The 18,042-nt window shown below is 40.6% G+C and overlaps 1 protein-coding gene across 2 annotated transcripts in view; it reads right to left on the bottom strand.

Annotated features, from left to right (window-relative positions):
• Nucleotides 1–18,042, bottom strand: part of ntrk3b (neurotrophic tyrosine kinase, receptor, type 3b) — a 302,940-nt gene that overhangs the window by 19,326 nt on the left and 265,572 nt on the right. For both annotated transcript variants that reach the window (XM_028014975.1, XM_028014976.1), the window contains 2 exons: nt 11,867–12,039; nt 8,266–8,509 (listed from right to left, as the gene is read on the bottom strand). In XM_028014975.1, coding sequence (XP_027870776.1) covers nt 8,266–8,509; nt 11,867–12,039 — 417 coding nt within the window. The remainder of the gene's footprint in view (nt 1–8,265; nt 8,510–11,866; nt 12,040–18,042) is intronic.

Here is an 18,042-nt window from a genome sequence, read left to right as displayed (position 1 = left end):
TTGCGAGACGCATTACTTGTCATCTCAGCAATTTGGCCACATTTAAAGCTAGAAAGTAGTTTTGTATTTGCTGTGAAGGGTCCATAATAGTGTCAATGCCTGACGGATAATGACTAGAAAGCCATACTTTGGATGGTTTTGACGTTTTAAAGGTCTTGAACTATTGACCACATAGTGAATAGTCTTTTTGAGTTTAATAAGTTGCGATCATTTTAGCGTCTCATTCCTGTTTCTTCTCTTTGGATTTTACGACTCGTCCTGCTACCTGCTCATGATCCACAAAAACAAAATGAAAATTCTAGTTTCTTCCTTGGTCTTAAGATCTTGATCTAGTGTGGATTTCAAGAACTAATCTAGATGATTATGCCTTATGGCTAATGAAAACTAAAAATCTTTTTTTCTGATAATACTTTGACTGGGTTCCACCTGTATGTGGTGTACTTAATAATAACTATGGCTGTTAGTTCACTTATCTTAAGCTGTGTAAATGAACCACTCAGGTTCCCTTTTTCAGTCACACACCAATCGATTCTTCCCTGAATAATCTACCAACACCTCCAAACTAGGAATGTTCATCCAGGGAAGAAAAGGCTGTTGAGACTTTAAGTTTTCCCCCATGAAGCTGCAAGGGAAAAGAAAAAGGTGAGTTTATGCTCTGTCCTTCCTGCAAGCGCAGAGTGGGAAGGAGAAGGTGTCACTGAAGCAATGCAGTGTAAGGATCAGAATTTGTGCACTCTGCAAATTTAGAGCCAACCAGATTTAAAATGATGTTCTAATAGCTCTGACCCAGACTTCTCAGTGAGTGACAGAGAGGACATGGAGATGCTTGAATTAGCAGACAAGTAATTAGATGTGAGGAAACCAGCATTAATTCTGTTACTTCTTTAAACACAGGACATGAACATCAAAAATATGTCTGAATATATACTTTGTTTTTTACACAATTCTTGCACAACAAGTATTTTGTGCAGATTCACGGTAGCTAGGGTGCGACAGTAAGTGTTTATGTACTGAAACCTCAAAGTACAGACGGGAAAAAATCTTGTGCATTCATTGGGGAATAACACTTTCATCCAGGAGACGACACAAAAATCTGCTTGCACAGTCTTTGTTAATGGCCGCTACAGAAAATAAGTGGATATGCTCCTTATCTAAGGCTCTTTATACCAAAGGAATACAAGCAAGACCATTAATATTGAGACAACAGAGGCTGGAATGCTTGACTTCACTTATCACTTTAAAAAAAACACAATTTTTGCACAGAGAAAACAGCTTTTGACAAGAACTGGCTCCTTTATCAGCTTAATCAGGCGAAACCAGCGCTCCTCAATCCTGGTCCTCAGGGATCACTGTCTGTTGAAATTTTACCCAATCTTTAACGGTTAGTATGTAATGCGCCGGTTTGAAGCTATGAACTCCATGCTAACTCTTCTTCTGGGGGCCTTCGCTATCAAAAGTGATTTGATTTTCTTTCAAACAAATCCTTTAAATATCGCATCTCGTTTTTCTTTATATGGGTAACAAGCAACCATATTGGATCTTTTTTTTCCTCTATATTTATCATCCCACAAGCTTTTTCAGTGTTCTTCCTCTCCAAACTAGATCATGACTATATCATTAGAGCCAGATACACAGACAGAAATCAGACTCCTTGACTGCTTTTACTGGAAAGCAAAGATGTTTCTTAAACTTGCTGAGATAGCACTCGTATCAAAGACTTCTGTGGTGGGCCAAGAAAGCAAATTCAGAGCCTAAATGTCTAATTTTTTTTTTTCACAGTTTCTTGCAGATGTAGTAAATATGGTGTGTGTACTCATTAGGCTCAAACTGAATACGGTTTCTAGTAACTCAGTCTTGATAAATAATGCAGTGCTGGAGTGTCTGTTTGATCCTGAAGACAAGAGAACGCTGGGGACCATTTTACTTCAAAGGAAAGTGAGGTTTCTTGGCAGCATCAGAAGGAAAGACCAAGTCCTTGAAGGTGGGCCACTGGCTATGAGATTATTAGTATGCTTAGTAGTCCTCGGTCCATTTTAAATGATCACAAGACGTGTAAAAAATATAGTGTCCATATTGTCATGTACAATTTATAACCACAATTCTTTACCAATTAAAGTCTAAAATTTGTGGAGCCATTTTCCTTTTCAGCTGCTGGAATTTGCTTTCATACTTTACTGTCAAAAGATCCAAACTAACTGTAAAACCTGTTCCCCACATCTCCTGTGGTGGCGCTGCAACCTAGAACCATGGAAGGAAACAACATAAAAACCTCTGAAGAAGGCAAGAGCGCAACTTCCTTCTACACAAAATGTAAGCAAAAATGAAGTAACGTCAGACTTTAGCGGTTGTCCGTTTTCTCCTTTGTCACTGATAAAATAACCATGAGTCATTTCTCCCTACAGTCTTAGACTCTAGTGTTTGTTTTGGTTCTATTTACCCAGAATGCTCTGGGTAAATAGAACTGGCTTTTCTAGGCAAATGGACTAAAGTTTGACTAAAGCAGACTAAACAGGGCTGGTGTGAATGCACCTTTCATCTCAGTGACCAAGGTACGCAGCAGACTGCTTTGGGAGAAAGTTGTGGAAAGGTTTAAACCAGGGATGGGTTACAAAACAATATTCTAAGATTAGAGCGTCTCAAAGGGCACTGTTCAAAAATGTATTAAAAGATGACAAACATACCAAGCCATTGCAACTATGAGCAAATGCTCCCCAGAAATGTGGAAGTGTAGGCTGAAGAAAGCCAGTGTTGAAAGAAAGCTGGTCAGAGTTCACTGAAAGGTGGAGAGTATCGATAGACGGCAAAACACTTTTGGTTCAACTTCCAGCAAGACAGCAACTCTAAACAGACAACCAGAACTACGGATGACTTGTGTTCTGATCCGAGAGTCTGCAGCAAGACTAGAAATCTGGTGTTCGCAGATGCAGTCTGTCCAATCTGATTGGACTCGAGTTAGTTTGCTAAGAGTGGGGAAAATTCAGTCTGTATGTGTGCAGCTATAACGGCAGTAAAAACTAGTTGCTCTACATTTTTTTGTTTTGTTTATAAAAAAGTTTGAAAACCATGTATTTGTTTTTCATTCATTTTACAGTTATGCTCCACTTTTTATTGGTCTGTTGCATAAAATCTAAATACACTGACATTTGTGGTTGTAATATCAATGTTTTCTGTTCGTTAACTTGCATCCGTATGTATTTTTCCAGACAAAACCAGTTTAAGATGTTAAATACTTTGGTAGGCAGAGTGGTAGCATAGGCTCAGATGAACACGAGCTCCCCATACGGACTCCTGGAGTTTTGACGCCACCTGGTGCGATGACCTCACTTTAATACTTTAAACATCATTTCCTTTCAGTCTGGTCCCACTGAAATCTGTAAAATAAGCATGACTTCGCAAAATCAAATTACCTGATGGAGGGACCTGAACTTTCTGTCAGACTGCAGGGATCAAAATTTGACACAAATTACAGAAATACGCTTCATTATTGTAACAAATCAGGGAGCAGCTGTCCTGGACTTCTCGTTCGAGCCAGCCAATGGAGACCGCGGGAATTTAAATAGGCATTTTAGGAAAAACGACAGAAGAAAATTAGCTGTCAAACTTACTGCACTGCACAATGTACGAAGGATGAAGGAGGACGTGCAATATAAAGATACGTTGTCATTACACTACAGGAAAATAATAGCTTTATTAGTGACACCTGAGAGCTCTGGGTTGTCAGAGTTGGTGCACATCCTCAGTGTGTTAAACACACACACACACACACACACACAAATAAAAACTATGTAAGTTTCAATGGACAGGGCCTTTTAGAGCTTTCAGCAACATTTATAGATACCCAAACATGTATAATTCAGAATTCAGGAAAACTTTTCCAATGCGTCTTGAGTAAGTGGGAGGGAGGAGAAAAACATGTAGAGCCGTTAGAGCTGCCGTCTGTCTGCTTGAGATCTGGAGTTGTCTCTCTTTAAACAACACAGTGCAGGTGGAGCAGAAGGATGCGACAGATGGGTGGGATTTAGGACAATATTCATTTCTATCTCGAAGTTGCTCCCTCGTGCTGCAAAGTGTTTCCTGGTGTCCCACAGGGCAATAAGCTTCCATACGAATAGTCAGCGCCGGGGTAGTTGTAGCCCTGGCAGGATGCTGCTATTTATAGTTACTCAACACAGTTCAGAGCACCTGGTCTGCTGGCTCTGAGGATAGCATGGGTAGTGATGCTATCAACAGCATAGAAAATTGCCTAGAGTTAAAATTGAACTGCCCTAATAAAACTAATTAACTTGTGGCATTTTACGATATATATGGAGCATTAGAACATTTTTTGTTGTAGTCAAACAGGTCATCCTGATTTCACACCCCACAGCCAAATGGTAAAGCTGAAGATGCACAACTGTTTGTGATTTGCCACTAGAACATAAACCGATTCTCCATTTGGGAAAGACAGGGACTTTGTGCTGCTGTATATGTGCTAACTTCTGTTAGTTTATTACTTAGAACAGGAATTAAACCTGGAGAACCAACATGTGCTTTTATACTTTACAAATCTAGAGCAAACTTAGAAAGTACCATCTACTTCGCTATCCAGAATGACTGGGGTCAACATCTAGTTTTATACTTATAAAGAGCAGCCAGGAGCAAGAATCAAACATGGAGAACCAACCAAAGTTTAGATTTTACTCTTGTTATCCAGCAACCCAGAACAGGAGCATGTAGTTTTATGCGTCACTTTTAAGATCTAGAAACCACAGGTCATCATCAGACAATCAGCTTGGGGATGGAACTTGCTCCAGTCCAAGACTGTAGAGTAGCTAATTTGAGATTAGCACTCTGGTTTTAGGATCAGAGTTTAGCATCAGGCACTCTGCTCAGTGTTGTAACTATCTGGTCGTGAACCGGCTTCTTAAATATTTTTTAATATTGCAATGTATTGTAAAATGTTGCTTGTTATAGAAACTCCATGTAGGTGAAGATAGACATCATTGCCGTAAGAAGTCATGTACGACACACTGCTCAGATCCAGATTAGTAATGGTGACACATTGTTGTTCCCATGCCTAAATTCTTCTATACTGTATCTATGTGGGTGTTTTCTACTGTCTTGACACAGAACTTATTTCAGATTTATATCCGAACAATAAGCAGGAGGTTTCAGCACCGAAGCTTCAGATGGTGTTCCATACCTTTCATTGTAAATGTCCCTGGGTCGGCCTAAAGAAACACATACTCTTAGCCCAGACCAAAATGCTGGGTGGGGGGGAGAAAGACTCTTGAACTGAACATGAACTGTTTTTGTTTTTGGCCACTTGACCCTGTTTTTATGAATTCCAGCTGAAAGGCTGAATACTGATTCACAGCCAACCCCCTCTGTTATCCTGGTCAGAGTCCAGCTACACATCCCGTATCCTGCTGTTTCTTTTCATCTGTCAGTGAGGAGCACATGAGGACCGTAACCTTTTCACCTCCCACCGGTCCACCTCCCATCGCACAGACAGCTTGAACTATCAGTGGGACTCTCAGGAGTCAAGGGCATGTTCCCTTGCTGCTTCTGAGTAAAACCAGTGTGAGGACTGAAACGTAGCACCATGCAGCAGAACCTTTCTAATGTGCCAGGAAAACCAGCACTCCTTACTTAAAATATTATATTTTCAGTAATGACATGGGGAAAAAAATACCATGCAGCTCATTTTTGCTCTGTTGCGTTTGGTAAAATGTCTCAGTTTATTTGCTTTTATGTACAGTATATTGTGCTTGTAATTGGTGAGATGGGAACAGCCAGCTCATCCAGTCTTCCAAGTGAGCGGTATCTGCCTGCTAACTCAGTTGTGACTGACACAATTAGATAAGCTGCTCTACAGCCAAAACAAGGAGACGCATTCAGCTGTTTTATTCAACGAGGTCTGCCTGATCTAGGAGATACTGTACATCTCCAGTCCCAGTGGTAATCACTAAGACGCTCCAAGCTCTGGAGCTGAGGGGAAAGATTTAAAGATCCTTCAGATATTACAGTAACACTTCCCGATAAGCTCCACAGAAATGCACTTTGGTGAAACGGGACTAATGTTGAACCAAACATTGTTACTACTATTAGTTAACCATTAACTAACTAACTGATCAATCAATCCTTCATTAGCTTTTCTGTTTACTTACCATTTATAAAGTGGCGACGTTGTTTTCAAAGCCTCATCGTTAGAAAATGTTTTATTATGGTGTCCTACTGACAAACTGAGTAAGCATTCTCTAATTTCAGGCCTCTTGACTGTTCAACTCATCATTAGGCAACCAGTAAGTATCATCTAAGAATTTGCTAATGATGAGGCTTTTAGGATAAAAAGTTTGTCATTACCTAACCCTTAATTAGTTAGTTAGGTATAATTAGTTAGGTTCATGATTCGTTCATAATTGGTTCCTTTTGAAACCCTTATTATGAAGCAGAAACTAATTACCGTGATCAAGAATCAAGTTCATCGGTTTGTGATAAATTAATAATTATTGCCATATTAAAGTATGACCTATTGGAAAATTTTACCTAATTAATTAACAAATTATTGCCAATTTTTTTATAATATATTTTACTGAGATTTAATGATTAGCAAGCCACTTATTCAACATTATCAAAACAGCAGGACATTAAGTGTTACCTTATTAGGCAATGGCTAACCAGAAGATAAGTCCATCATTAGCAAATGGATAACTATCAGTAGGTTGATAATGAATTCATTGTATTAGACACATTTATTGTTTCTATTTCTGGCAGAACAGCAAACACCGACGAAGACCTGACCTGTAACAGCTCTAAAGCAATGTGTGTATTTTTGTTTTAATCCGAAGAACCAGCGCAACAACCGTAGAAGACTGATGGCAAACAATTAGCCATGGTTCATATTAAAAACTGACCTGAAGCTGCTGCTGTCCAAACATCCAATCATCCTCCCTCACCAAGATTTGATTCTAAACCTATTACAAGCTTTGAATATTGCCTTTACAGGAGGATGCCTGGCAAATGAATATGTCATTAGGCTTAACTTGCACAGATGGAAAAGAAAAAAAAAATAAATTTGCTTTTAGACGTGTGATGAAATTCAATTCTGCTGAGAAAACGTTTCTACACGTAAAATATGGAATTTAACGGTGAATCAAAACTACACGTGTGTTTACGATATTTTCATGTCTGACTTAGTTTGAGTAGTTGGTTTTAAACACCACTGCACTACTGTGACCTGCCTCCCTTTGCAGAACCAGACAACAGTAGCACAACTAACCCGTTCCAACCAGAAACCAAACTCTCCCTGGATCCTCAATCTGCGCTGAACGTGACGCACAGATTCCTGCTGCATCACGTTCAAAACTTAAGCAAATTGTCTGCGTTTAAGAAAGTGATATAGTAATCACGCAGACGGCAAGCATGGATAAGCTATGAGCTAGCCACAGAAACCACCTGCCTTCAGATTTCCTAACAAATCATTTTATGGGTCCAGGGGTGCTCTTCTCCCCCAGCAGGCAAGGCCTCTATAAGGGCTGGCAATGCCCCAAGCAGCATCCAAACGGGCCCAGCTGTCACGCTGGGAAAACACTATCAGGCGCCCCTAAAGTCATTTTACAAAGCCCAGCTATTTGAGGCAGCCAGATCTGCAGCAGCCATCATCTGCTCAGCAAAAATGCAAAAAATGCAAAAAATAAATAAATCAGCAGCCTAGCATTTGCCGCCTGGTTTGAGGCATTCATAGTTGCTAATCGTGTTAAACAGTAGAGGAGACACGATTCACAAGCAATATAAACAAGCCTCTAAGCGTCAGGCTGCAGGCTTAGCAGGCTCGTCTCCTAGCGCGCCGTTAACGCGCTCTATCCTCCACCGTGGATGCAAGAGGTGTGGCGAGAAGGCCCGAGGCTGAACTGGTAATGGGAGAGCTGCTAACTCTTCTTAGAAGAGGAACAATTTAGAAGCATAAACATATAAACAACAAAGCACAGCAGAGCAGCGGCTACCACCTATTAAGAGTTAGCTTTTTATTTGGGAGCCCAAGAGGCCTGAGGTAGCGCTGCTTTGAGCCTAATTAGGGACCAAGAGAACTAAACTAAATTTAGTTCACAAGTTTAGAGCTTCCATTTATTAAAATGAATGGGACTTTATCAGCTGAAGGACATTGGGTTTGACGGCGTCTCCTTAGGCACACGGCAGAAACTCTAATGTTTCAGTCACCATGGTACTTCAAATAGTTTTATTTTGTTGTCGGCGAAAACATCATCATCATCATCTGAAGCTCACCCTGTAGTAGTCGCTGCTGTAGATATCCCTGGACATGCCGAAGTCTCCAATCTTGACCAGAAGGCCGTTTCCAACCAGACAGTTGCGAGTTGCCAGATCTCTGTGAACAAAGTGCTGGGAGGCCAGGTAGACCATGCCTGAGGCGATCTGGGTAGCGATGTGCAGCATCTGGGAAAGGCCCAGCTCTCCATTGGACTGCAGCGGCTGGCCGTCCACCAGGATCATGGCGTCAGGGCCGTGGGCTCTGAGTTAGGAATAACAATTCAGGTTGATTCAGTAAAGAGGAAATGTGAGACCTTTGGTCAATTTTAGATGGGATAAACCACGTTAAACAGTAAAGAATTAGGGAGGAAAGTACTTAAACGTTGCATAAATATAGCACCTTACAAAATCGTTATTACTCCTTTTTCACATTTAGGAATGGTACCACCAGTAGAGTTGATGTGTTTTTGGAGAATATAGGAAGTAGCAGAAATGACTACATGTGCTACAAAATAAAGCAACACAAGCACAAATACATTACACTTCAGTGTTAAAAAGTTGGAACTCCAGACCAGAATTAATCTATGTTATAGTTATTATTAATCAAAGGCAGCAACTAAACTGGACAAGATTGGATGGGTTTCTCACAATCTTGTTTGGACAGTTTCTTTTAATCCCAGAAATGTTCTTGAGGTAGTAAAAGGCCGAGTTTGTAGCTGCCTTTATGTGTGTCTGAATGTTCGGGTCAGAGTCCATCAGCTTTCAGGCCTCATTACTAGCTTCTAGCTGTAATACCTGGAAGCTGTGCATTGGCTCTTGATCTTCCTCTTTAGGTCCAAACCGTTACTTCAGTTTTATTGCCAGTTAGCTGAAGAAAGTCATAGGACATTTGCATATTGATTTCTTTTCTATGCATCTGCTCAGTGCTTAAACGGGTTCACAGTCACCTGGTGTGTATAATCTGCATAGTTATAGTAACTAATCTTGCGACTTTTATAATCTGAGCTTGTAGGAGCATGTAGACATTAAATAGGAGAGTTCCCAGGGTTGAACCTTGGGGTACCCCACATATAATTTTTGTCCACTTCAAGGAAATGTTACCTATTGATACAAATATATCAGGGTTTTTTTCAGGCAAGACTCACCCTTTCATGTAATACAACCCTCCCTTCACTTCAATAATATGTTGTGGTGAACAGGGCCAAATACTGTGCTGAGACATAACAGAACAAACACTGTGCTTCTTCCATAGTCCATATTTATGTGGATGTCATTGAACTCTTTGAAATCGGACTGAAATGCATCAAGCATGCTTGTCTGGTGACTTCTTATTGCCAAGAAGTCATTTAACTGTTGAAAAGCATTTTTTTTCAACAATCTTGCTGATTTACGCAAGATTGGCCAGTTATTGTCCAATGGCAAAAAATACACTGGAATTTGTGGTCATATGGCAAATTCATACATGATACATTCAAGGGAGACGAATATCTTTTAAAAGGTACCGTCCACACCACAACAGGTAGTGCTGCAGTAGCTCTATGCTAACTAAAACATAACCGTACACATCATTGTTATGAAAGACACGTTGGACCGTGTTAATTCAGCTTTAAGAGTGTCATAGCCGGATGCAGACGTCTAAGTGTGTGCTCGGCTTGACAAAGTGCCCTTTAACACAGTAACCCACAGCCGCATTAATAAAGCCTTATCCACAACACATTCATGTCCCATTCTGCGTGTTCAGAGGAATTAGCATAATAAAGAGAAAAATGAGAGAAATGTGAGCAAATTAACTTGAACCTGCAAGCGCTCGGCCGGCTTTAATTGCACTGATAAACTGTTCTGTGCCTGCACTGCTCCGATTAATTCTGTGGCTGTAATTTGAGCTTCGGAAAAGCAAAACTTTTGACTTCGCCCGACACGTCAGGGACTCGAAACGAGGTCTGTGGAATCTCATCCACCTGCCGTGCGTTTACCAGAACAGGCTGAGTGCAGGTTTCTGGGTGACAGTGAAGAACTCATTTCCTGTGAAGTGTCCCCGCTGTTCCCATCAGCTTCTTGTCAGCGTGATTACCGAGCGGGCGCCGCACAGGAAAGGCTGATGCTCTTCCGCTGTGTCAGCCTGGCTTTCAATCTCCATTTTGGAATTTTAGTGCCATTCTGTGCTCTTTGCTTTAGGTGTGATGGTTAAGGAGAATTAGAGGGGGCGCTTTTATGGCGTTGCTCTTTCTTTCTTTTTTACCCCTTCCTCCATATGCAGCGGCGTCTGATTGGACGCAGGCTGCCCTCAATTCATCTGAAGGTTGAGTGAGACCCGAACATCTGATCCGATTCATTCCCATTGATCTAGTGCACATCACATCTTTTAAACGTGACCAAAAGGCCCGGTAGATGAAGAATCAACGCTGTCTTGCACCTTGGATGAAAGAATTTCATCACTCGCGACATTGCCTTTCATTTCAGGAATGATTTCCAGACTGAAAATCTTCACGCACTCTTTAGTCCGCACGCGCGCGTGCGAGGCGCTCTCGCACTCAATCACAACATGTCATCTTTTCATCTACCGCTCAAGATTTAAAAACAAGAAAGACCACACACACACACACACACACACACAAAAGCATACACACAGCTGCAGCCGCTGTCATCGCACTTGAAATAGCACGCTTCTATCTCTCACTCCTCTCGAGCGCGCTGACATCAGCTCCAGTCAAGCCTCCCATTACCAAAGCGCTTGCCATAGCGCCGTCGTGTCGCTTTTGTTGGAGCTTATCGGAGGTCGTTTCCCTCAGTGCAGCCTGACAAAAAAGGCGCCGGGCCGTGTCTGTGTGGACGTCAACAGTCCTGAAGGGGGCTGGACATTTTAGCACCGGCAGGACTTTGAGTTTTCTTGGATTTCTGTTAAAAAATGTCTAAAAATGCTTTGTGCCTTGTAAGAAATTCACATTCCTTCAACTTGTTCATGTTTTGTCAAATTACAAGCACAGACTTCAATATTAGGATTTTATGTGACAGACCAACAAAATGTAGTGCAGAAACTGGGTAGGTGCACCGAGTGCAGAGTTTGGTTGTCACAAGTTACATTTGCTTAGTTACATTTACATGAGTTACTTTTTGGAAACAATTTACTTTCAGGAATATTTTGACTGTGTTCCACTTTCCTCTTATGCTTCAGTAATTCCATTATGACTTATTGCTACTCTTTTGATGTCACACCTGCAGTGGTTGTTAAAGTTTCAAAATCTTTACATACTGAAAGAAATGTTTCTGAACAACATTTTGTTTGGCCTGATTTGTTATTTTGTAATTCTATTCATATGCATTGCTTTCATGTTGATATCTGAAATACCAATATTTCCACATAACTTTATATTTTGGTCCATCTTATGACGTGATTTTAAAATATTGATTAATTGATGTTTGATCAATTACATGAGAAACATTTTTACCAAATACCTTATCAATCTTTACTGTAGTAATTTCTTGGATGGCTACTTTTTACATTTACTTGAGTAAAAACATATTGAAGTGGTGCTATTCTTGCCTGAGTAAAAGTTTTGGCTACTCATGGAAAAACATACCTCAGACATGTATTTCCATGCACATTTAGTGAAACACTGACCTTAGGAATTTATTCAGGTCTCCATGCTTCATGTATTCGAACACCATGATGAGCGGGTCTCCGTCCACGCACACTCCGTAGAACTTGACGATGTGGTCGTGCTGCAGGTTGGTGAGCAGCTCCGCTTCCCGTTGGAAGTCCTTCCTGGCTGACAGGTTGGGATCTTTGAGTGTCTGAAGGGGGAAATGAAAGGATTTATATGAATGACTTGTCTTGCATGTCTCTAGGGAAAACAGTACCAGTTTCTTTGAAACATTTTGCCTGCAAGAGGTGTTTGTAGACGTCTTGTTTGATGAGTGTGTTTAATCTGTTTGTGTTCCGATTTGTCAAAATCACTGGATAATTATACTGAAAGCTTTATTTTGTTCTTAAGTGACTCAGAGGAAGCCTGACAAACAGATGTTTGTAAGATAGCAAATCTAGAAAGATAACACAAGCACAGTTTGTTTTTTTGTTTTGCTTTTTTGCAAGCTCTCCAGTTGTTTTTTGTTCTTCTGTTCTGATCTTTGCAAAGTCACAGTTTAGTTAAAGTGCAATAAACAAGTGAAGATCATTTATTAGGTTTCAGGTGATCATCTCTGAATCCCATAACTATAGTACTCAGTATTCCTGGTTACAATTGGACGTTGAATTACAATGTGTGTTCGCTCAATTCTCATGACAACCAATCTTGTTTGACTTTGCACTTCTCTCTTCGCGGAGGGGGACGGATGTTTACCGCGCACGCAATTTCCGGTAAGCTTCATCGCGCGGGACTGGTGCGTTGCATTCGTTGACGCCAAACATGGGCAATTTGTCAACATTTTAAACTTCAACAGTATCTATGTTTCCAGCAAACAACCGTTTCTCAGTAGCAGAAGGCCCAGACTCTCTGGGTGAATGTCACCAGGTTGTGAGCTGGTTGTTTAAGCAGAACATCCTAAAGATGCTTGACTGGATTTTTCATGATGTATTGTTTCATGAAAAGTTGTACAACAATGCTAAAGTAGAACAATGCTTAGATAGATTGTCTTGAGTGAAAGTCATATCCACAAGCATGACACAGCACAAATTTCTTTTTCCAGCAGAAAATTATTCAAACCATCACACTGCCACTGCCTTCATCCTGGTGCTGCGTTCCCTCATCTACATAATTCACATTACGTCTGTCTGTCTGTCGACGTAATGGATGTGGAGGAAGACATGATTTATCAAACCAGGTCATTTCTTTTCTGACCCAATTGTTCAACCGTCACCATCAGGCCTTTGTAAAACTCACTTAAATCTGTATGCTTTCTTCTCAGCTCCCCTAATTTCACAACTCTCCTAAAAACCCAATTTTTTTTACCAGGCTATATCAGTATGGCTCTCCCTACCGTTATTTGATCTGCAGCAAAACAACAGATTTTTTGTCCATTGATCAAAACGACTATTTTGGAAGAAGAAATCTTCGATCCGTTGACCACACTTGGGATTCATAACATCTTCACATAAATTTTGTTTCCACATCACAGAATTTCAAACAGATTTTTCTTTTTAGGAACCAATATGGAAAAACAAAAAAAACACACAAAGAGTGGCTATTTAATTTTTGCGGGAATACAGTTTGATTTCTTTTCATGTTTAAAATGAGAAAAAACAAAACAAAACGCAGATCGGTTATCTTTAAGCTCAATTTTAATAACATGTAGTCAATGTTGCCTGCTATGTAGGCGGAGGGAAATGCACCTTTGGTGTTTGTTTATACAGCAGCTGTTCACTGTTGGTAATTTTATGTATCCAGCAGTGAAATGTAAATGAAATGGTCAATAGGCTCTGTATACACAGCATTTGTCCTGCCTTGTTGTACAACTCTAGCACCTTACATTTATTATTATTATTACTATTTACAAGAAGTCAAACTCTTTATTTTTAGTAAATAATTAAATGTTAAATATGATTTCTTTTATAGTTTGGTGACATATGGCTTTTAGGGTGCCACAGATCCAGACAAGCTTTACTTATTCTACTTTTTAAAGTCCAGTTGTTTTCTGGTTTTCCTATCTAGTTGACAGGAACAGTGTGGTACATGTAGCCCTCTGGCAGGCAGGGGTTAATCTCCATAGAGATTCCCCAGTTCACAACCGAAGACCGTAGGCTTTGGCAACCGAAAGCGCAACATTGCATACCTTTAAATATACATACATACATTTTACAACACTTATCTGAGCCTTAAAAGCATGTCAAACACCCCTTTCAGCAACTGCTTTCAAACACAGACTTAAACTCTTGCCCTTCCCTTAAACTCTTCCAGCAGCTGTGTGACACCGTTCGACTTACTTCCCACTAAACGGAGCTGTGAATAATAGAAAATGGCATTGTTTAGCAACTCGTTCAGAGTGGTTACGTTTGAAAGTACATAAGAACACAGTCTTCCTCCCGCAGGCTACCGTATAAGCCCAAAAGAGAGCTCAAGAGAGATTTTCCCGAGCTTCTCCCACTGAAAAACACCATGAACGAGAGGGCGAAATGCATCAACATGTTCTAGTTTTGCACCGTATTCATGCTACTATGGACAGAATGTTTTTGTTTTTTTTTTGTCTCTAGCTTACACACAGCTACATCGACACGTTACAAAAGCTAGCCTTGCCTCGTCGTAAAGCATTGCCTCTATAACCTAGCGTTATAGCAGCTGTCATTTTCTACCCTCTTCAACATCTTGTACATATTGAGGTCAATGAGGTCAACAATCACTGTGGCTGTAATGTTCTGGAAGGAAAGGTGGAGCTGCGGGAGCTGCACACAAAACAACCTGATCTGATTGGTAATAAGATGAAGCACAGAGGTGCCTTGAACCTGCCTTTCGGGTGCAGAGCACATAAAATGCCAACTCTTGATGGGATGTCAGGTAAAGCCTCCAATATGAGAAAAGAGAAATAAATAACAGCTATAAGCCTTATTGCGGTCTCTCTCCTGGAGAGAGAGAGAGAGAGAGAGAGAGAGAGAGAGAGAGAGAGAGAGAGAGAGAGAAAAAAAGACTCTTGACACTTCATCAGCAGCAGGAAAATACACAGTTGCCACTTCTGATCTCCTCAGCCTTGAGTCCTGTTTTCCCAGCCTGCTGCTAACATCATCACAGATGGAACGACCTCAGGATGGAAATGCATTTACTTGTATGTGCGCCACTATTTCAGCGCGGTGCTTGAGATGTACGACGGCGTAGATGAAATGATCATAAAATTCTATTACCAAATCAAACGGCGCTCTTGAGGAAATGTTTTTGGTCTGGGCTTTTCTCCAATCCAGTACCTTCAAAGTGCACGGCGACAATAAATTAAGGGAAAGCACTGCGATGAATTTTTCCCCAGAGTTGACCTTCGAGCGTGTTCAGAGAGCCTCTATGTCCTCTCGCTTCTTTTACAGGCAGGAGACAATGGACATTGTATTGTCTTTTAGACAGGTTACAGTAGCTGCGTTTCCATTGACCGTATAATTGTGCAGTTTGACATCTAAAAAATAAATTTGTTTGGTTAAAACGTAGAAGTTTTGAAAAAAACAAATTTTTCAATTAAACGTTTTGGCGTTAGGATGATAGTCTTTTTTTTGACCGTATCAAAATTGGTTTATTCCGCAAAACTTCAATGGAAGCAGCTTTTTCGCAAAACACGAGTCACACGATCAACAATCAGATGTTGCCACTGGTGCAAGCCTAGAAGAAGACAACAGGAAGTAGTTTCAGGATCATGGTGGGGTAAACTTATCCACATGTAATTTTAATTGCGTTTCTTTTTTTAATGGAAACACCGCCATTGCAAAATTGTGTTTTTTGACATTAGCGGAATATTGACATGGTTTTGTGCCATTTGTAGTGAAAACACTGTTACTCAAGCAGGCTTGGTTATATAAAACCTATTTTACTCTGTGTTAAAACTTAGTTTAAACTTGGCCGATATTAACCAGAGCGTCAAGATCACATTATTAAATACGGATTGCTTAAACCAGGCTGGACAACCTCGTAGTTTCAGAGCCCCTCGCATTTTTAATGGCATAAAGGCCTGTCACGATAGCAAATTTTGCTGAACGATTAATTGTCTCAAAAATTATTGCGATAAACAATAATATTGTTTGAAGACCTTTTTACACTGAAAATGATGTAATAATGCCTGCGATTTCTTGCCAAAGTTAGATACACTTTATTTTCAAAAGAACACTAAACACTGGAACTGGTAAACAAAATAAACAAAGCAACCAAAAACAAAAATAAAATGGATTCTCAGTCTCCATTAACAAAAAATGTACTGGAAAAAAAACTAAACATAAAGCCAAAGTGTAAATAAATACTGCATTCAACCAACAGAGTGCAGATTATAAAGTCTGTATATTATGTTGCCCTTCAGTAATAATTAGATTTAAATAGAGAAGATGGGCACATCGACTACCTGATGCAATAATTCACACTACAGACTTTTTGCTCCTATTTTTCCCCTTACAACAATCTTAAAACGTTGGTCTTTCTAAGATTGTGTGGTGTGTTACGGTAGATCATCGTTGCCACTCTGATCTAAATCAGGGATTTTCTCTGACTGGGATCTTAACGCAGCCTGTTGAATGTGACAGGCAGCCAATCAGAAAGCGAGGATTCTCCTCCGTGTTTTCTGAGGGGAAATTATGGAGGGGAATCCCAAACAGCTGACACGGCGCAACCCGAAGTCCTGCAGACATTGGAGATGATATGTGGAAACAACATTAATGTTTATTCAACATGCAAAGAATATAGAAATGACAAGGGGAGGAGTTGGAGCGAAACCGGTAACGTTTCAGCTGTTCTTCGTTAACGTGACGTAAATAGGTTCTAATGATTTTCATTCAGTCAGGACTTTACGCTGACACTAGCCACATGCATTACAGGTAGACTGTAGTAAAGCATTGATTAATGCCTGGTTTTAAATTAGTTCACTGGACTTGTAGCCATTATTTTGTGCCCATTGTTGGACACCACACGGCAGGAACGAACCCGATCGAACCGTTATACCTAGGATTTCTGTCGGCTAATGTTTGGTCTGTCAGGTTTTGAAAATGGGCCGACAATCGGCCGACAGCTCTAAGATCGTGTCGTGTGCGCTGGGCTTTACACTAAGGAAATGAGGAAGGGAGGAGTCAAGAGATACAGCCGGCATTAGGAGAGCAAGCTGAGTAGTATAAAAGTTGAATGGTGAAAATAGCACAAAGTATGCAGGAGAAGAAGCGAGGCGAAATTTACGGAGCAACCAGGAAAGTGGAACTCAATAATGTGAATGAATGCCTGCAGCATTCACACTAATAAAAATGTGTAGGGGGGTAAAGTGGAGGGACCAATGGTTCCCTGGCCCAACCTGTTCTGGCGAAGCTGCGCAGGTCACTTCCAGTTCAGACTTGTGGGAATAATGTATTTAGTGCCCACAGATAATTTATTTTCATAGCGCATGCTCACTGTGAGCTATTAGTACCCCAGCAACAGTTGCCATGCTGCTGACAATGATGTCATCAGCCTGATTTCAAATGATGTCAGTGCCAGGAGGCCCTTCTAAGGATGCCTCTGTGATGTCATAGTCCATGACATCACCAACTGATCAGTTGAGTCTCCGTCAGTCAACATAAAATTCATTTGGACATTTTAGCTGACGGAATAAAGATGAGCAACGAAAGCGACGTTTATGTGAGACCCAAGGTCTCCTTTTGGAGCAAAGTCAGAAAGACGTGTTCTAATAGAGTTCATCCTGGGCAAACCACCCCAGACTATAGGAAGAAGAAATTTCTCAGCGAGCTTCTTTGGAAAATAATAGAGAAAGTGGCAGACGGCCCCACCATGCATCTCGTCAGAGAAATCTTTTTAGAACAGCACAAAAAACTTTTGGCCTTACTGCTAAGGAAAACAGGTGAAATAAACGTGGACATACTTTCAGATGTAGCAGAGGAACTGAGCGAACGAATTTTTCAAAGTATTGCGAGGGACGCGTTCCACTATGCTTCAGGTCTTAATTTAATTGCCCTTCTTGACTACCCAGAAGGACATGCATTTATCGTGAGAAAATTCAAACACCACTTGGAGGATCCGGTTCCTAAAAAGAAAATGTTTACGAATACAAAAATGAAGATCAGGAGGACATTGTTTCCCAATGAAGATTTGTATAGTGATGAAAATTGCCTGAGTGAGTCTTACACTCAGGCAGAAATGGATC

The sequence above is a fragment of the Xiphophorus couchianus genome, chromosome 4 (assembly GCF_001444195.1).
Source record: "Xiphophorus couchianus chromosome 4, X_couchianus-1.0, whole genome shotgun sequence".
Classification (NCBI taxonomy): Eukaryota; Metazoa; Chordata; class Actinopteri; order Cyprinodontiformes; family Poeciliidae; genus Xiphophorus; species Xiphophorus couchianus.
This window is presented reverse-complemented; position numbering and strand designations above follow the sequence as displayed.